Source organism: Eumetopias jubatus, unplaced genomic scaffold (genome assembly GCF_037043125.1).
Source record: "Eumetopias jubatus isolate StellerSeaLion01/CBP00866 unplaced genomic scaffold, mEumJub1_p1.0 scaffold_15, whole genome shotgun sequence".
Taxonomy (NCBI): Eukaryota; Metazoa; Chordata; class Mammalia; order Carnivora; family Otariidae; genus Eumetopias; species Eumetopias jubatus.
Window position 1 is genome coordinate 91,250,554 of NW_028274821.1, and position 20,786 is coordinate 91,271,339.

Sequence of the window (20,786 nt, forward strand, 5' to 3'; positions counted from 1 at the left end):
GGTGATGGGAGGGAAATACGGAAAGGTGATTAAAACAGCGTGCAAGATTAAATCTGTATTGTAAACAAACATCTTTTTTTCCCCTGCTTGTCCTCTGCCCTGGGGTCAAATAAATTAAATTGGCATTGTTTACTAAGTCTTTAGAAACTGATTTTATTCCGTGCTGAATGGAGAAATATTGCAAGCCTTCCCTAAATCAAAGAGGTTCTTGAATATTCTTCCCCGTGTGCTTCTGAAGAAACACCGCGCCCTCCCCTCTCCGTCTTGCAGTCCGGGCACCGTGCGGAGAGTCAATAAATGAAACTGCCGTTTTCTCCCTCAGGGCTCAGAGAAATCAAGATTTCCTGGGGGGCCCAATCGAATCACATTGGTCCTTAAAACCTGAGAAGAGTCCCCAGCTCTGGCCAGAGGGAGATGTGACTACAGAAAGGGGTCAGCATGTACAACGTTGCTGGCTTTGGAAATAAAGAGATCCAAGACCCAAGGGCAGCGGGCAGCCTCCAGAAGTTGGAAAAGGTGAGGAAACGGATTCTCCCCAGAGACTCCAGAAGGAACGCAGCCCTGCAGACTATCGATTTTAGCCCTGTAGCACTGGTTGACCATAAATCTCTGTTGTTGAAGCCACCAAGTTTGTAGGGATTTATTATAGCAGCCATAGAAACAAAACTAATGTACCAACTCACACTATTCTTAGGCAAAAGACAGGCCTATTATTCAAAGACAAATGGTTTGCAAAATACAACCATCTTGGGACCCACAGATAGATACTGCCAAAAAGGGTCCTAAAAGAAAAAAAAAAAAAAAGAAAAGAAGAAGAAAGAAAAGCAAAAAGGGGGAAAATAGAGAGAGACAATGAATACCCTTTGGAAGAAAATTACTCCAGGAAACATGAGCATGTTTTCAATAAAGACTTATCAATACTCAGCATAATTGAGGAATAACAGGCTCTATGACATAAGAAATCAAAGGGGAAATGAATGAAAGCTAAGAGAGTTAAGGGGCAAAATGAAGGGAAACGCCAAAGCATTACAGAAATGAAAAGCTAGGGGCAATGAGAAAGTAAATGCAATAGAAATTAGTTGAAGTGATGATGAAGGACAGACAGGAAAAGAACAAGAAATAAAAGCTACTAGAAAAAAATCTTATGGGCACCTGGGGGCTCAGTCGTTTGAGTGTCTGACTCTTGGTTTTGGATCAGGTCATGATCTCAGGGTCGGGGGGTCGAGCCCCGAGTATGGCTCCACGCTGGATGCAGAATCTGCTTGAGATTTTCTCCTGCCCTCTGCCCCTCCCCCTGCTGGCAAACTTGCACACGTGTGCTCTCTCACTCCCTCATATAGATAAATAAAATCTTAAGAAAAAAAGATTTTGTTTATTTGTCAGAGACAGAGAGAGAGAGCACAAGCAAGGGGGGCAGAGGCAGAGGGAGAAGCAGGCTCCCCACTGAGCGGGGAGCCAGACATGGGACTCGATCCCAGCACCCCAGGATCATGACCTGAGCCGAAGGCAGACGCTTCACCGACTGAGCCACCCAGGCGCCCCCAAAAATAAAATCTTTAAAAAAAAGGAAGAAAAAAGAAAAAAAAAATCCTAATTATGGAAAACAGATGGTAACTATCCAACATACACATAATTGGTTTCCTGGAGAAGGAAACCAAGCAAGTGAACCAGGAAAATAGTAAGATGTGTACTAGAAGAATATCCTCCTGAAGTAACATTCCAGAAAAATTCATCAAGAGAAGGAGAACTAGGGCCTGCCGAGCGTAAATGAACTTCAGGGGAGAGATAGAGAGAGAGAGAGAGACAGAGACCTCATGGGCGCCCAGACAGAAGAAGCACACAACCCACAATGGAAAAGCATCTCCCTGCCCTCGGGCATTGCTACAGAATCAGAGATATCAGAGGATAGTGTGGAAACAATACGGGATGCTGACGGGCAAGAAATGTGATCGAAGAGTGCTTTACTTTGCCAGACGTTCACAAATAATATAACAGAAAAGCACTCTCAAATATGTAAGAAGTTAGGAAGTCTAGCAGGTGTGCACCCTAGCTGAAATGAATCAAAGTCAGTCCTTTCATAGGAAAGAGCAGGGGGGTCTGGGTGGCTCAGTTGGCTAAGCTTCCCACCCTCGGTTTCGGCTCAGGTCATGATCTCAGAGTTGTGGGATCAAGCCCTGCATCGGGCTCTGCGCTCAGCGTGGAGTCTGCTGGAGGTTCTCTCTCCCCCTCTCCCTCTGCCCCTCCACTCACTCTTAAAAAAAGACAGGGCACCTGGGTGGCTCAGTTGGTTAAGTGACTGCCTTCGGCTCAGGTCATGATCCTGGAGTCCCGGGATTGAGTCCCACATCGGGCTCCCTACCCAGCAGGGAGTCTGCTTCTCCCTCTGACCCTCTTCCCTCTCGTGCTCTCTAACCCTCAAATAAATAAATAAATAAATAAATAAATAAATAAATAAAGACAAAGGAAAGATGAATCAAAATTAGTGAATGGGGAGGTTGAATTCTGTAAACAGCTGGTGTTGAAATCTGAATCCAGTTGAAGAGAGAGAATTAAAACCTCACAAGTGTAGTAATTATTGCTTAAAACAACATGATTGTTATATTCCTAGAAAGAAATGCTTGGTAGGGGCACCTGGGTGTTCAGTCATTAAGCATCTGCCTTCGGCTCAGGTCATGATCCCAGGGTCCTGGGATTGAGCCCCACATTGGGATCTCCCACTCCCCCTGCTTGTGTTCCCTCTCTCGCTTTGTCTCTCTCTGTCAAATAAATAAAATCTTAAAAAAAAAAAAAGAAAAGAAATGCTTAGTAATCTTAAAAATAAGAAAGCGTGTCAGAAAGACTGGGACTAAACAACTTGAGAACGTTGCTGCCCCCGCCTCCCCCTCCTTGCAGCAGAGAATGGACGGGCAGGGGTGAGGAAGGGGCACACAGGGGAGCACCTTCTCCTTCCTCTTCCGTGTGACAGAGTCAAGATACTGTTTCATTTGAAAACTGATGAATTGAGAAATGCAGCCCAGCCACATACGTGAAACATGCAAACCATGCTGGAGATCAGCAGGACCAGAGCCAGAGCAGCTCCTCCACGGATTGTTGGGAAGGGGAGAGAACAGTCTCAAGAACAGAAGTCAAAGGAAACACAGACCAGAAAGGAGAGATGGGCGCCCGGCTGGCTCAGTCTCAGGAACGTGCGACTCTCGATCCCAGGGTCATGAGTTCGAGCCCTGGGCCAGGTGTAGCGATTACTGAAAAATAAATAGATAAACTTAAAAAAAAAAGATGGAAAACAAAGGAAACCGTAATGAAGCATAAAATAAAGTGATAAAGGCAAAAATAAGGGGGATAATTTCAACTATTCAAGGAATAAAAAAGCAGGTTGAATAAAAAAATACTAAGCCCAATTTCATTCCATCCTCATGATGACAAAAAATAAGGGCAGCAAAGTAGTTGGAAGTAAAAGTGAGGACCACATGAGTGCGACCACGGGCTGAGTTCCAGGTCTGAAAGGCATGTGGAAACATGCCCCAAACTCTTTCCTCCCAAAGCCCCCCCAAAAAATGACAGGAGAGGAAAGCCTACCTGACACAATGGAGAGAACAGAGGAAGGGGACACAACCACAGAACATCTGGGGCTGGAAAGCAGGCAGACCCGTGACAACCAGCCCCAGAGACCCACAAAGGCCAAATCCCAAGTCAGCAGCAGGAAACGCTGAGAAAAACCCAAGGGTCACCAGCAAACCCTCAAAAGGCTCAGGCACAGGTACTACTCTAGCACTGGAGGATTGGATGAAACTCATCTCAGAAGGCATTAAGCCCCAGATCCCTTCCTCACTCCATCTAGCTGAGGCAATGCCTCTTCTCCACTTAGGTAGAAATGGAAGGTTTATTCTCTAGAGGTGGTATAATCAGGCTGTTCGGGCTGAAGAGTGCCAAGCATAGTTGAGAGCCTGTATCTGTACCGAAATTAGGGGAAACAGGTGAGAAATATGCAAATGGCATTGGGCATGCGACACCTCTTCCCACCTCCCCCTGCTTCTTTCTCCCCTGGACCCTGGTCTCTCTACCCTCCAGCAGGAGGCTCAGAACCTGAGTAGGACAGAGGAATTTAATGAAGGGTTCTGCATAGATGGCCCCAGGAGATCACCTTTCCATAAAGACAAAGCCTGTGGGCTCCACCCATGCACCTGTCCATTAGCATCTTAGTCCCCCAGTCTTATACAGGAGCAAACCATCAAGGGTAACCTGACGTCTGAAAAACAAACAAACAAAAGAATCTACTGAGAAAGAATGAGACCAAGACACACAAAACCTCAGTAGGAACAGTGTAGGAGGGGAACCAAGCGTCCTTGAAAAACTAACGTTTTCAAGAGATAGAATAATCCATGAGACAAGATCAAGAAACTTTAAAAGGAACGTTCACAGAACAAAAAAAGAGCTCTTGAATTTATAAAAATGAACACTACAGCCGCAATTAGAAATGCAATAGAAGGGTTGGAAGAGAAAGTTGAGGAACTGGAGAAAGTAGAAGAAGACAAAATAAAACCAACCATGCCCATGAGCAGACCAAAAAAACTAAAGATATAGAATAAAAGAGAAAAAAGGTATTTTTTAAAATTGTAGAGGGCCAGTCCAGGAGATCTAATGCCTAAATAATAAGTTCCAGAGAACAGGGGGGAGAAAGAAAGAAAGAGAGAGAAAAAGAAAGAAAGGAAGGAAGGAAGGAAGAAAGGAAAAGAAAGAAAGAAAGAAAAAGAAAGAAAGAAAGAAAGAAAGAAAGAAAGAAAGAAAGAAAGAGAAAGAAAGAAAGAAAAAAAAAAGAAATCCATCAACAAAATAATTGAAGAGAATTTCCCAGCACTGAAGGACACGGGTTCCCAGATTAACCTCAGGTACAATGGAGTAAATTAGACCCATACCAAAGAAATGAGTGAAATTTTATAATGAAATTTTAGAACCCTGTGAACAAAAGGAAGATCCTACCAACTTCCAGAGAGAGGAAAAAAGGTCACAGACAAAAGATCAGGAATCAGTCTGGCATTGGGCTTCTTAATGGAAATTCAAAATTGCAGAGGGAGAGTGATTTTGGTTAATTCCTTGCCCGGGGCGCCTGGGTGGCTCAGTCAGTTAAGTGTCTGCCTTTGGGTCGGGTCATGGTCCCGGGGTCCTGGGATCGAGCCCCATGTTGGGCTCCCTGCTCGGCAGGAAGCCTGCTTCTCCCTCTGCCACTCACCCCACTCGTGCTCACTCTTTCTCTCTCTCAAATAAATAAATACTCTTTTTTTTTTTTTTAAGTTTAATTCCTCACCCAATCAAACCACCCAGCAATTGTGATGGTAGGTTCAGATGTGCCAAGTCTCAAAAAATTTACCTCCCAGGCAACCTTTCTCGGGAAGCTCCTGATGGATGTGCTTGACCAAAAACAAGGTAGTAAACCAAGAAAAAGGAAACTGGGGAAGGCGGAGACAATCTCCCTTCATGGGAGAGGGGCGAAGGGGGTCTTGGTGGTTATTAACTTCAGGAAAGACAATAAGAAAGAAAAGGCAAAAGAACCCAGAAGGAGATCCTTCCAGCACAGCTGGCCCCCTGAGGGCCGGTCATCCGGAAGAACCACATGGCTGTGTGCTTGCACCTCGGCGGCCAGGACCCCCAGCGTCCCCGTGTGGCTGTGACAGAGACTGGGGTACCTCGTGTGTACTGGCATGAAGTGCTGTTAGGGGGAGGGGAGGCACAGTGAATGCGGCTAAGTAACAGCTCCGTCACGGTCACTCCCATCAAGACGACTTTCCACAATGAACACATGGCTGACGGAAGCCTTTGGGAACTGCGTAATCTGGCCCCAAATCATATAAAGCAAAAAGTGCAGGAAGTAAGAGAACAAGAAGAATTAATAAAGATGCAGTATAGTGGTGCCTGGGTGGTGCAGTCGGTTAAGCGTCCAACTCTTGATGATTTCCACTCAGGTCGCGATCTCAGGGTCGTGAGATTGAGCTCTGCGTCGAGCTCTGTGCTCAGTGTGGGGTCTGCTCAAGATTCTCTCCCTCCTCCCCTCCCCTATAAATAAAGCACGTGCTCTTGCTCTCTAAAAAATAAAATAAAATAGACCCATCTTTTCGAATACCTATTGAAAAATCATCCAAAGAATAAAGTTCGATAATTTTTTTTTTAATTAGAGGCTGTACTTCAACAAGTTCTCCATACTCTGCACTAAAATAAAAACCTAATAATGAGAGTTGAAATAGACAATGAAACGCCAACTCCCCGGGAACTTAAAAACTCTCCTAAAGCAAATCACAGTGTCTGCAACAATTGACCCCAAACAGCCAGGAGCTACCCAATAACCAGGAGGGTCAGGTTAGGACCAACCAGAGAAAAGCCAACTATGTTCCCCGGGCCGAGCACACAGGGTGCCCCAGGCTGCAGCCCTGGCAGGACATGCCCGCAGCTGCCCCCTCCAGCCTCTACCGAGCCCAAGCGATGCAGCGACCCCCTCCCCAGAGCAAGCCCTGGCTGAGGAGCCCCTGCTTGCTTTCCTTTGGATCCCGTTGTTTACCTGCACAACATACACAGTGTTGGTGGGCTCGCAAGTTCAAGTTCACAGATGAAGAGCAGAATATTCAACAGCCTTGGACACTTGTTTTGGAACTTAGGGAAACAGTGTTCAGCTCATACTGCATACCCACACGAAAATGACTATCAGATGCACCAAAGGTTCCGATGTACAAAATCAAAGTACGGAAATAATAGAAGGAAGTACCCGTTGATTGCTTGGCACAACGATCCCCTGAGGAAGGCAAGGCTGGCTGGACTATGGCTCATAGGGGAGGAGGCTCAGGGCCAGCAAGGTGAGAGCCAGGATCTGAACCCAAGCTCGACTCCTGGTTCAAAGGGCAAATGCCGCCGGCGGGTGAGAATGGGGGTGTCTACGAGACCTTCCACTTCAGGAGCGCCTGGCTTCTTGTAAACCGCATGCTGTCAGATGGACCTTGTCGGCCGAGCCCCTGGGAAGAGGGTGCCCAGCGGCAGGGACCTTCCCGGAGGCAGTGTGGGCGGGGCTGTGGCCCCACTGGAGGGGGACAGCTTACCTGTTGGGCTGGAAGCCCAGGCTGTTCAGCATATGTGCCTGGTCCAGGTCTTTTGGGAAGCCGTGCAGCACCCACCCTTTCTGAATGCTGTCCTGCTGGCTCAGGCGCTGGCTCAGCACCTTCATGATGATGCTGTCAGGGACTGCAGAGAAAGGAGGGCAAATGGTCACTCTGTCATCCTGGGCACCGCTCCTGACCCAACAGGGGTCTGAGGAGCCGCAGGGGTCTGCGGCCCATAGGTTTCCTAACGCCCTTGACTCTGGATGGAACTGGTGAAGAGTAGGGTTTAGGTGGACGAGGCTGCGGGTGCACAGGTCCCTCTAAGGTCCCAGCAATTGGAGGAACGTGGCTGCCTGAGAAGGGAAAAGCATTGGGTGACCTTGACCTTGATCTTGATCTTGACCCTTCCCCGACCTTGACAAGATCCCATGCCCATCAGCCGCCAGGGTAGTTCCCAGCCCTCCAGCAATATGGGAACAGTCCCCGTCCCCCCAGGATCCAGTTTTTGCAGCATACCAGGCCCCGAGGGGAAGGTTTAGCTTTCTTCAAATGGGACCATGTTGGTGCCCCAGGTGCTCTCTGCTAATTTGCAACGCACAAGCAACACTTGCTTCCCTCCTTCCTCTAGTTCTCCCCTCCATGGTGTCTAGAATCAAATCTCAAGAATTACAGCTCTAGTTATAACCAGAGACTATGATACAGTCTCATGGAAGATGAAATATCGAGAAGCCCCTTATTTACATTACCACAATTGACATTTTCCTGAAATTTATACCTCTCTTCTCAGACTCATTAAATGTCCTATGTTGCTGATGTACTGCGTTTTAGCAATTTGCACTGCATTTCCTGCACTTTGCAGTCATTTTTCAAGAAATACTTGGTAAATATTACTAGTGTTTGCTATAGATGTGGCCCCAACAAGCTGGTTTCCTAGAGTTGCAATGAGGGTGTTTGGCGGCTTCTCTGGAGAGGCCCCGTCCCCCTCCTACCAGCCACCCACAGGCTGGGCAAGTGGCTCTGGTACACACGTATGAAACCTTCCCAAAGGCCCCCAGGCCACAGCCACATGAACACAGGGGTAAGAGCTGCAGAAACAGCTGCTTTCCTCCATGGCCATGATGTGCTGGTTACCCCCTTGTCACCAAAGGACCATCAACTTTATTCTGAGCGAGTCCCATTTCCCTGAATTTGTTCTTTCTCACATTTTTCAGCTTTTCTTCACCAGTCTCGAGGAAAGAGTAGAAAAGGGCTTTTGCTCTAACGAGAACATCTGGCTCCCTAAAATGAGCGAGAAGTGGATGCAGCTGATCCTGTTTCTTCCCCTCTTAGACACGCTGTGACTCCCCAGTGCTGGGAGAATATGAGCAGTCACCCTCCCCATGGCCAGCAGCCCCTGCAGTCTCTGACTCCTGCCTCCCTCCCAGTCCTGGTTCCGCCCCAACCCCCTTTGACACTCTGAACTTCAGTCTCTTCTGCAAACTGGGAAGGTGGGTGGGCATGCTCTGGGCAGGGGGCAAGGAGAGGGGGCTACAGAAGGATTTGTGATATGGCTGCTTTCATAAGCAGTCCTTAGAATAAAACCCAGAAAACTCACCACTTAGTTTCCCTGGATTCCTTTCTCAGGGCAAGTGTGAGCTGAGAACCTGGTGGTTCAGTGGACTCTGCTTAGCAGCAGCAGGACCTCCCTGAACCTTGGTGTCCTCCTCTGTAACACCTGCCTCACTGGCTATTGTGAGGCCGGTAGATGAACTCATTCAAGATGCCAGATCCATTAGAAGTCTTCCTCTGGGGCGGGGAGGGTATGCTTTTAGTCCCTTCCCAAAGTTTATCCAGATTCCCATCACATGGCTAGGATGAAGCCTTTGGCAAGAATATGTGACCCTTAAATTTCAAACTTTTCAGATTTAAATTTAAAAAATCCAACACCTGAGCTTAAATCTGACTTTAGGAGAGTGCTGTAGGTTTTAAATGGGCTTGCCTATGGAGAAGGAGATCCCCTAGGTTATGAGCTTGCCGACCAGTGATACCCTGGGTGATTAAGGCCTCAGTTGAGTGGGGGTGAGGGCTGGATTGGGCCAATATTTGTTTCTCCAACAGTCAGGTCCTATTGGAAAGCAAGCTGTGCTCCAGGGAGACCTGAGCTGCTGACCTGCAGCCTGCTCGGGGCAACAGGGGGCTGCTTGTAAGGCTCGTAGCCCTGGAGATTCACAGAGGGAAGGCCCTGGAAGGTCATCCCTTTGACCTCTCTCATTTCAAAGTTGAGAAACCAAGGCCTAAAAAGGTCGCGGCTTAAGAGACCTCCACTGGAGAGAAACGTGACTCGAGGGAAGAATGGAAGACCAGATGGAAACACAAGGAGACTTTTTGTGGGGGTTGGAGGCGGGGGGGGGGTAGTTTGCAAAGATTTCTAGAGGGAATTTCCCAATTTGCATTAAAAGTTAAAATGTATGGGCACCTGGGTGGCTCTGTCGGTTGAGTGTCTTGACTCTCGATTTCAGCTCAGGTCATGATCTCAGGGTCGTGAGATCGAGCCCCATGTTGGGCGCAGAGTCTGCTTGAGAGTCTCTCTCTCCCTCTGCCTCTCCCCCCAACTCACATTCTCTCTCTAAATAAATGAATAAATAAAATCTTGAAAAAAATTTTTAAAGGAATTTAAAATGTACATGCCTTTTGACCCAGCAGTCGCATTTATAAGAACTCACACCTAAGATCTAATAGCACAAACAGGAAGAGGCGTGAGCACGAAGATGTCCATCTCAATGTCACTTTCAGTGGTGATGATCAGAAACAATGTACAATGTCCGTCAGCAGGAGACAGGTTAAATAAAGGATGGTACGTCTGTGCAATGGGATATGATGCGCCCTTCAACAAACCATTTCTACACATACTAACTTGGAAAGAGGCTTCTGACAGAAGATCAGGGGAAAGGGCAAGTCAACATACTGTGTGTATGATATGGTCTAATTTAAATATGTACAGACACACACGTACACACACCCACACATATACACACTCCACACACACGAGAGAGTGGAGAGGCCCCTCTTACATGCTATGAATCAGACCCGATCTCTCACAGAGCTCAGAGCCCTGGAGTCCAGAGAGGCAGGGACCCAAGCCAGTCTTGGGTCAATGAGCTTGCTGACTGGTGATACTCTGGGTGGTTGAGGCCTCAATTGAGGTGAGGGTGAGGGCTGGATTGGGCCAATATTTGTTTTGGCCCAGCTGGAAAGGCAGAGGACTCAGGAGACGCAGGAAGTGCTGAGAGCTCCAAGGAGGGGAAGACACACATTTCCAGGAAGAAGGGGGAATGCACACTGATTCCGACTGAGCCCTTCTTTTCAGGAGTCAGGGAAACCCAGACCCTCAAGTCAGCACTTCTCAGAAGGGCTCACCATAATTTCAAACCGCTAATTATTGGTGCCTATTTTTCTGCTGCCTGTGTCCCCACCTTCACCCCACCCCCTGAGAGCAGAGACCCCAGTAAAGTCAGGCACTGTGGAGAAAGGGGAGCCGTCTTACACTGCTGGTGGGAATGCAAGCCGGTGCAGCCACTCTGGAAAACAGTGTGGAGGTTCCTCAAAAGGTTAAAAATAGAGCAACCCTACAATCCAGCAATTGCCCTACTGGGTATTTACCCCAAAGATACAAATGTGGTGATCTGAAGGGTACGTGCACCCCGATGCTTATAGCAGCAATGTCCACAATAGCCAAACTATGGAAAGAGCCAAGATGTCCATCAACAGATGAATGGATAAAGAAGATGTGGTATATATACACAGTGGAATATTACACAGCCATCAAAAAATGAAATCTGACCATTTGCAACCACGTGAATGGAACTAGGGAGTATTATGCTAAGCAAAATAAGTCAATCAGAGAAAGAATTATCATATGATCTCACTCATATGTGGAATTTAAGAAACAAACCAGATGAGCATAGGGGAAGGGAAGGAAAAATAATATAAGATGAAATCAGAAAGGGAGACAAACCATAAGAGAATCTTAATCATGGGAAACAAACTGAGGGTTGCTGGAGGGGAGGGGGTGGGGGATGGGGTAACTGGGTGATTGATGTACTGAGCACTGGGTACTGTATGCAACTGATGAATCACTGAACTCTATCCCTGAAACTAACAATACACTATACGTTAATTAATTGAATTTAAATAAAATAAAATAAAATTTAAAAAATAAAGTCAGGCACTGTGCCAGCACACGGCAGTTACTTAATAAACACTCTGAATGAATAAATGAATGGATGATGATTGCAGGAGTGAGTGAATGGTACCATTTCCAAAACCAGAAGGCTTTCTGGTCCCTTCCGTGTCTGTTGTGGAATGAGGGATTGTCCTTCGGAGCACAGAACCAGGTCTCAAGGCAAGGGGAGACCACTACAGCCAGCTCTCAGCCATCCCTTTGGGCTACAGCATGACCCACCCACGGATCAAGCAGGCAGTCCCAAGAATGTGAGCTGATGTCTGGGCTATTTCAAAATAAAATCCTGTCAGGGGACGTGGAGGGGGGCCTTCCAGGTGGGTTCAGACACAGCAAGGTGGCATGAGCTTGGGTGGGTTCATGGAACTGGGATGGGTCCCTGCAGCTTCCTTTTTTATTCTCTACTTTTCACGCATGTTTAAAGGCTTCCATTTAAAAAGTGGGGTTTTGTTTAAAGGAAATTATTTAAATGCCTACAGGAGGTTGGAATGGCCACTGTGAAAGACTGTCTGAAAGGGACAAAGGATGCAATCTCCCTGGAAGGCCATACTTGCCCCCATTAGTGGCTCTCACTTTGGGGACCAGGGTGTGCTGGAGGGAGCCTCCCCCCCCATTACTACACCAGCTCCCTAGAGGCTCTGCCCAGAAGCATCGCAGCAGCAGGCTATTTGCCCAGATCAGCCCTTCTTGGGTAATCCGAGAAAGTTGCTCAGACTCCACCCCCCCACCCACCCCCACCCCCGTTTCCCACAAGGCCGGTAGGCTCTGCCCGTCAATCCGGAGGAGCTTTCGGCTTTCAGAGGGTCCCAGCATGGACAGATCTGCATAACACGAAGGGTCTCCTCTGCAGAGATGACCATGGTACTCCCCCAGCGGGGGCTGGGGAACGCAGCCAGCAGATGAAACAAAACACGGCCGCCTCTGGACACTGCCTCCCAGGCCTCTGGCCTCCCTCGACCTGAGCAGCCTCCCGTGGCTGGGCTGGGCAGGCCCGGGATGAGGGGGTGAAGCCCGCACACCCCACCTCCAGCGCCTTTCCCGGGCCCACCCCTGCGCCCCAGGGCCCCGGACCTTTGTTTGGCTGCTGCCTTTCTTTTCCTGAAGGCTATTGACTCGTTTTCCCAAACCCTCAAGACCTGACCAGCCAGTTCAGCAAAAAGGCAGCTTTTCAGAACAGATCTCACTGGCTGTGTTCTGCTGCAAGTTTAAAGTCTCCTTGATAATTGCGGTCCATTTACCCTTTATCCTCATCTCAGACAGAGACTTTTAGCGTGGTCTAAAGTCTTCCTCCACTGAGTCAGGTGCCTCAGGCTTGATTTCTGGGCTTGACAGTTAACATCTCACCCTGCGTGTAAGCTACTGCCGAGGGCTACCTCTCCGGAAGGTCCTGTCAACCCTAAATTTAGCAAAGTGCAAGATATGAATATCCCATTATTTCATAAGGCCACACCACATGGTTTCAGGGTGTTGTTGTTTTGTTTTGTTTTCCTGAAGATCTTCCATAAAAGACGGCAGCTCTCACACTGACCTCGAGGTTATTAAAATCTCCATCCATGTATTCCCTGCCGGCTGTGTGTGCTTGGCACAGGGGTTGATGGGGAGTCATGGGCACAGATGAGCGGCTCCCCTGCCCCGCATGGGTCCTACCGGTCCCCCACCACTCTATTCAGGACACTGGGCCTACCCTCTGTCTTGAAAGGAAGGCTGTGTTGTTAAAAACCCAGCCCAGTCAAGCTCCCTCTCGCACATCAATCCCAACAGGAGAAAGTGGCAATTGAGGAGGGGCACCCATGAGATGCCCGGAAGGATGGACTCTTCTCCCCCGGCTGGGGGTCTGACGTCTGCCATCCTCAGAGAGCTGCTGAGTGGGAGTCAGGGAGGTCCTGGGCAGAGCACCTAGGCCAGTTCAAGATTTTCCAGGGGAAACTGGAGCCGAGCAGGGGCAGAAGCGGCTGGCTGGCTCCAGGCCCAGCTCAGTCTGCGCCCTCCTGCTGCGCCACACTGCCCCCTGCTGTCCACGCCCTTGCATTCCTGCACTCGCTGGCCGGTGAGAGCCCGGACCTGGGACTCTGCTGGAGGGGAGGGCACCAGGGGGCCAGGGCTGCTGGAGCTGACCCTAAAAGGCCAGGGCCAAAAAGTGGAGAAAAGGAAGTTGCTCCCTCAGGGCTTATAAGGAAAAAAGACCTGAGATTGATGGATATGCCCAGAAGAAGCTCTTTTTTTTTTTTTTTTTAAGATTTTATTTATTTATTCATGAGAGACAGAGAGAGAGAGAGAGGGGCAGAGGGAGAAGCGGCTCCCAAGGAGCAGGGAGCCCGATGCGGGACTCAATCCCAGGACCCTGGGATCATGACCTGAGCCAAAGGCAGACGCTTAACCATCTGAGCCACCCAGGCGCCCGCCCAGAAGAAGCTCTTTACCCTCCTTGCCACCAGGGCAGATCAGAAAGAGCTGAGTGCCTCATCACTCGCCCTACACACTGCAGGCACACATCCTTACACCCACGCTCAGAAACCCACTTCTTTCTACCACACACACCCCTACATGCACCCTACACACAAACACCTACAGAGACACGCACTCTCATACCCATGTACTCACCTGCAACACTCCTACACTGCCCACACACCTAGGACACACCCCACACCTACACTATATACACGGTACCCCCGTTACACGCACGTTTCCACACACACCTATATGTACCCCGTGCCCAGCACGTACACCCTGTACCCTACACCTGTCTACACCCAGTACATGACACACTGCCCACCCTGGCCTACAAACACACCCCACAACCACGCCGTAGCTTCTTTCCCTCTTCAACCCCCCCCTTGAAATCGAGGTAAAGGCGACATTCAGCTGTCAGCATTCACTGCAGACTCAGAATGTGCTTCTCTTCCCCCTTCCCGACATCCCAACTCCTGCATCCTGCTAGTGCCGAAGGGGGCGGGTGGAGGGGGGAGGTCTTGGAAAGGACCAGCACTGTGAAGGAGAAAGGGCTGCGTGTGTTTCTGTTTTTCGTTTCCAGCTCATACGAAGGCTTGAAAGAAACGGGGCTCCCACCCCCCACACCCATTTCTTGGCCCAGGACGTGGGTCCCTCTAGTCCCCCTAGAGCCCCAAATCACTGTCACTGTAATTCAGCAAAACTAAACTACCATTTCCGGCTGACCTTTGCCCCCCACCCACGGTACTGATTCCTGGCGGCTGAGGCCTGCAAGCCCCCCTTGCTGTCACCACCACACGGAAAATCAGAACCTCTGAGAAAGACCCGCAGCTCCAACCCCACCAGGACCCGGGCCAGGTGGTCCGTTAGTGATGCCATTTGTTTATTATTTACTGCCACCTGCTGGCCGATCATGGAAGCTGTGCCCAAAGTGAGCACTTAAAATGATAAAACAGGACCTTTCTAAACCCTGCACGGGGAAATAATGAGGAGAAACCGGATTGTTCGAATTGTTCACACCCTGCAAGTGTTCAGCAGGGAGCAGGCCCACCGGATAGTTTGCCTCCTTGGTAAACACAGGTCGCTTGCTCCGGACAATCTCTTGTCTTGGTGGGCACAAGATGGAACAGACATCTAAGACTCTTTAGGTTCCCAAAGTCCGTATCCTAACATCTACACTGCTTAACAACAGCATTTAAAGTTGCTTGGCAGACACTGATGCCAGGAAATAACAAATTTTTTAATATTGGATTTTTTTTTTCGGGTCCGGAGAACTACATTAGCCCTGGGGCTCTTACCAATTAGGAGGATATCGCACACCGCTCATCCATCGAAGGACGGCTGCCCCCCTTTCTATCACTCCCCTCTCTGTCTACTTGGGTGAAAAGCAAAGGCAAGATGCGGGTGCCCACACCCCACAGGTGCATCATGGCTGAGAGGCAGAGCCTCCCACAGTGCACACTCAGTTTGTCTACTGAGGTTGTAGATGAGAAAAAAAAGACCATTTAAAAATAGACATTCCTCTATAAATAAATGGTGCTTCACTTAGCAAATTAATAGGACTTTTAGAAAATGCTCACTTAGGCACACTGTGAACCCGTTTTTCTGGGATGGAAAAGATATGGCGGCACATTAACAAGCATGCGAGCTTGGCTCTGTCCTAAGCATGTATTTGTTTGAATATAAGTACTAATTCATGTGACCTTCCTAATAGCCCCATTTCACAGATTAGCAAACTGAAGCCCAGAGAGAAGTAGTAACTTGCCCAAGGCCACACAGCTAATAGCTGAGGGAGCCCGGATTTAAACCCAGGCAATCTTGCTAAAGCTAGGACATTTGCTCAATCTCTGTGCTCTCTACCTGCCTCTCAGGGGAAAGAGCAGCGTGGATTCTGCCCTCCACTCTGTGTTTCTCTCACAGTGTGCCCTTGGCTGAGTCGCTTTACCTCCCAACTGGGGTTTCTTCCTCTTTAAAACAGAATGGGACTCTAAGGTCTCTGAGCTATCTGCAAGCCCCTACGTGGCATGTGAAGACACGCTACCACCCAGCTCCTGAGGATCTAGAAGGCTGTCTGTCTACTGCACATAGTCCCAAGAGGCAGCCAATCCTGACAAGCCACAACGCTCACCTCAAGCCTCCCCGAGTGTGGCAGACTAGGGATGCCCACTCCTCCCATTGAGAGGTAGGCTCTAATACTCTCCTCTTGAACTTGGGCTGGTCTCATTGACTAGCCTGACAAACAGAATCGGGTGGAAGCTCATTCTGAGACCTCTAGGGCTGGGTCATAAGAAGCCCCGTAGCTTACCCCACCCTCCACCCCTACCCTGGACTCCCTGGGATGCTCGTTCTAGGAGAAGCCAGTCAGCACACAAAAGGGCTGACCAACCGAAGGCTGCCATGCCTTGAGGAAGCCGAGGCTGGCTGTGTGAAGAGGCTGCGTGGAGACAGATGCCTGACCAGCCCCAGCAGCTCCAAGGGTCCCATTCCAGGCACCAGGCACGGGACGGAGGAATCTGCCTTGGACATACCAGCTCCAGCAGGTGCAGGGAGCAGAACCAAGGAACCAAGGTGACACCAGAGCCAAGACCCTGCCCAGTCAGCTACAGCCAGTCAAGCCACACCAATGAAGGTCCAAGTCAGCACCGAGTGGAGTCAAGCCTTCCCTGAAACCCTCATCCACGAAATCAAAAGCGCAATAAAAGTCATCATTTTATGCCATTAAATTGTCGGGCAGCTGCCAATAGGTAACTGGGGCAGCAGAGGTATGGCAAGCTGGGCCTTCGCCAGGTCCTGTTGCCCAAAGAATACCCCAAACCCACCAAGAAACAGACGTGTGTAGCCGTGGATCTTGCTCCTACCACCACTGCCATCAGTGGTAGGGGCGGTGGCAACTGTTATCACTGTTGATATGAATACTGAGTAGCTGTCATTATTAACAGTAAGTACCCAGCAGGGACGCAAGCTCATTCCCACAGCCAGCAAACCCACGGCTTTGATGCTGTGGAAAGCTCACCCTACAGATGAGGGCACTGTGGCTCTGAGTGGCTTGTCCAAGTTCACGCAGCTGGGAAGCCGCAGGGTCTGAACTGGAATCAAGTGGTGGGAGTCCTGAGCCTGAACCCGAGGCGGCCCCCCTGACCATCTAGGAGGGGCCGTGGCTGACCACTTTTTTGGAAGCCAGTCAGCTTGCCGGCTGCCTTCTGTCACCTGCTCTCCCCTTTGTTCCTGCAGATGAATGGGGTCTCACCTAAATGGAAATGCAGGAAGAGAAGCTTCTGGGCGTCATGCCATCCAGGGTCAAGTGCTGTGTGCTCCCTCATTCATTCGTTTGTTCACTTGTTCATTCATTCATTCATAAACGTTAGCTAAGCTCCTACTATGCTGGTGCTGGGGATTCAGGAGCAAACCACTGGCTAGGCCGACAGAGCCTGAGCAAAAACACACAGTGTGAGGTGCTGGGGGTACAGACACTGGGGTAGACGAGGGCCATCTTACCTCCCCATCGCCGAGGCATGACCAGAGGCAGGGGCTGCAGAGTTCTGGCAGTCAAGATCACAGGGGCTAATTGGATATGTGCACTCAAGGTCTGAGGTGGGAAGTGAGGAGGAGAAAGGCGTCTCTCCCCTCACCTGCTGCCTCCCCTGGACCCCCCAGGACAGTAGGTGGGGGCGGAATAGGTGGCCGCGGGCACTTTCCTTTAGACTCCATACTCTTCCGTCACCTCTCACCTCCCACCCCTCTGCCCCCGCCCCACCAATCCCCTCTGTACCCACCACCCTTCCACCCCCTTCCCAGCACAGCAGGTAGACAGGTGCAGGGCTGAAGGTGTGGGCCTGGCGCTTTCCTCATCTATCACAGCGGTGCCACGCTCCCTGTGGGGACGCCTCAGCCCGCCTTCTGGCTGACAAACCCCAGCAAGGCTCATGTCCCCGATCTGTTTGGGGGACGTGGTGACTGTCCTAAGTGTAGGACCCACAGAAGGTCACTGGGGCAGCCTCCCCCTGGACACCTCAGGCTCCACTCCACCCGAGGAAAAAGAAGCTCGTGTCAGCTCCCCATCGAGCACATTCCGAGGGAAAGGGGTCTCTAGCTGCACCTGCCTCGGGGTGGGGAGGGGAGCGGGGGTGAGCAGCCGCCCAGATGGCTGCATTGGGAGACCTCCTGGCTGGAGAAGGCTGGGGCCTCTGGGCCTGGCCTGTCGCAGACGATTTCACAGCTGAGTGGGTTGGAAGCCACCGGGGCTGCCCGTGGAGGGGAAACACTTCCAGAAGCTCTAGTCAGCGTGAGAAGGACACCATGCACCTCTGGGCTCACCTTAGACTTCGCAGAAATGTCTGGGTTTTGTTTCATTGCATTTTGTAATCTGGATGCCCGGCACATAGCAGGCACTGGATGAACACTCAGCTCAGCAAAAACATCTGTGGCTGTCCCTCTGGTGACACAGGTGGGTGGTAAGAATGGCACTGGACAAGCCCCACCCTTGGTGGGGAGAGAGGTTTCGTTGAAAGGATGCATGAGTGAGTAAAGAGCCCCTCGCTGCCTTAGTTTCCCCACTGGATTGGCCATTGAACAAAAAGCTTTTCAACCTTTCAGTGACAAACCTTTTGATGACACCCTGGCAGAACTTTGTTTTAATAATGTAGAGAGCCAATGCACCCTTCTGCGACAAAAATCTCGTTTGAAAAAACAAGGAGCCGGACCCTCTGGGGGCACGAACCTCTTGGTAAACAGGAGCGCTGACCCCCTTTCTGGAACCGTCCTCACCAACGGGCCCTCTGGCTTCTGAATGCCACCGCCACTTTGAGACCTGCTGGTCTGTTGGGCTATCTCAGCCATGGCTTCCTCTCAGGCTGAAAAAGGCTCCTACCTCGTTTCCATAAGGAAATCTTTGTAGCAGTCCCAGCGGAGAAGTCAAAAGTTTGACTTGAAAAAAGGAGCTACTTCAAAAGCATTGTCAGATTGAGGTGAGGGTTCCTTTAAAATGCATAAATTACAGGGGGTGCCCATTAATCAACCTATAGGCAGCCCCCCTCCCCAGCCCCCTGCGGGAGAGCTCTGGGTGGGGGTGCTGCAGGGTGCCACATCCGGGGGAGGTGAAGCGAATAAAATACATGCTGAATAAAAGAGTAAATTAATGTGTTTATTACTTACTGCCTGGACCGCATGCATGCATGCGTGTGTGTGTGTAGAAAAATGAAAGAAAAATGTAGAGGTTTTTTTTCAATAATAAAAAGGGAGTTGCACTGCGGGGCCCCTAAAGCTTGTGAAAAATTAAACTCGACGGATTCAAACTGTCCTATTTCCACTTCAAAAGAGATGAGGCACTGAGCTCTTCCCAACTTGTCTTCAAACGCCCAGCACCCTAGAAAGTTTCTTTAAAAAAATAAAGGCTCCTGTTCCCCCAAGCACTGTACCGGTTACTGTACCCACCGTCTCTTCCTCTTCTAATTATACCCCTGTGAGTCTATTAATCAACTGGTAAATTATTTAGAGAGCCGCGCGCTGTCTTGAGCCGGTACAAACACGCGGCGCGCAAAGCCCTGCTGCATCCGGGCAGAGGTCCCTCGGGGTCCCGCCTCCGCCCGCCGCCCGCCCAGGCTGTGCCGAGCAAAACAAGCAATCCGGTGCCGCTTACCGACTCAGACGGGAAGATTTACTTTGTCTTTCAACTCGGCAACTCCTTGCAAGTTTGTAACAAAAGAGAAAAGCTGGTCTATTGTCGAATCTTTAGTGTGCATTTAGTGCTGAGAATATTAATTCCCCCTAAAAAGGGCGGCAGGCAGCTCGGCGGACCTCTGATCTGCGGCCCCTGGGAGGCGGATGCATGGAAGGCTCCGGAAGCGCTCGTGATCATGCCAATTTGGGGCTGGTGTGGCTGGTGTGTGTTACGGGGGCTGCGTTTGCTGTGGCGAGGGTTCCTGGCCGGAAAGGGTGCAAATGAGCCTCAAATTGCCCCCCAAATCTCCCGCCTCCGCTTGGGTTCGCTCAGGCCAGGAGGGAGCCTCTCCAGACAGCGGTGTTTAGGAAAGAGGAGGGCGTGTGGGAGGGGGCACAGGGAACACTGGCTAATGATCTGTCTTCCCCATTACTTTTCCGCCGCATAGGGACCGGCACTCTTCGGGGAAAGTTATTACGCCAATTAAACAGCTGTTTTCTCACCTGGAAGTCCCTATTTGCCTGGCGTGTGCACCAAGGAGTTTGGGCCTTCGGGGAACTGAACTGCTCTAGCTGCTGGGGGTGCCAGCCTGGTGGGTTGGTGACAGAGGTGACGGGACTTAGGAGCCCACTGTAATTTGGCCGGCAGGCCGGCGGGCAGGGGTTGGAAGGCACAGCTCTGTGCCTCTCCTGGAGAGCCTCCTAGAGTCTGCCTCAAATGCCACCACTGGGGACGCACCCGCACTGGCAGTCCCCTGACCTGACAATCCCAACACGTTCTGAGGGCAATTCGGTTGGATCAAGGCGAACATCTCACACATTTAGGGCAAAGACCGAAGGCAGCAAGGACAAGATACGCCTTTGGCTGTTTCTACTGTCATCCCCGGGTAGCTGTGCTCTAGAGAAAGCCCAAGCAACGCTGGAGAAAGGAAACGATTATCAGAGCCGGGGTAGAAGGCAGCCCTTCTGAACAGAAGAGACGGTCGCGTACCACTAATTCGACCTAGCAATCTGGAAGGAGGTCGGATCTCCCACCACCAGCCTCTGGACCATGAGTTCTGGCTGAAATACCTGAGGGAAGGGATAAAAATAAAGCAGTGCAGACTTGTTGCTGATGGCCCGAGTCGAGGCCGGGAGGAAGGCTGGTTTCCATGTGAAGTGAAAACTGGAGAACCAGACCGTCCAATGGGCAAAGACAGAACAGGTGCCTTCCTTGTGACACTCTAGGCCTCCAGGATGAGGAAATCCCACCTTCCACAAGACCCCTTCATAGGAATGAAACCCCAGGGAAGGAGCTGAGCACCTCATGTTAGAGGTGGTGACCATTGTGAGTCACCACTGATTTAGGCAGAGTTGAGATCTCGGGGCTCCTTTGCCTGATTTTG

At 50.2% G+C, this 20,786-nt stretch overlaps 1 protein-coding gene across 3 annotated transcripts in view; it reads right to left on the minus strand.

Moving 5' to 3' along the window:
- The window catches only part of AK8 (adenylate kinase 8), a 118,024-nt gene that overhangs the window by 39,269 nt on the left and 57,969 nt on the right, over nucleotides 1–20,786 (minus strand). For all 3 annotated transcript variants that reach the window (XM_028090578.2, XM_088018879.1, XM_028090577.2), the window contains one exon: nucleotides 7,080–7,221. In XM_028090578.2, coding sequence (XP_027946379.1) covers nucleotides 7,080–7,221 — 142 coding nt within the window. The remainder of the gene's footprint in view (nucleotides 1–7,079; nucleotides 7,222–20,786) is intronic.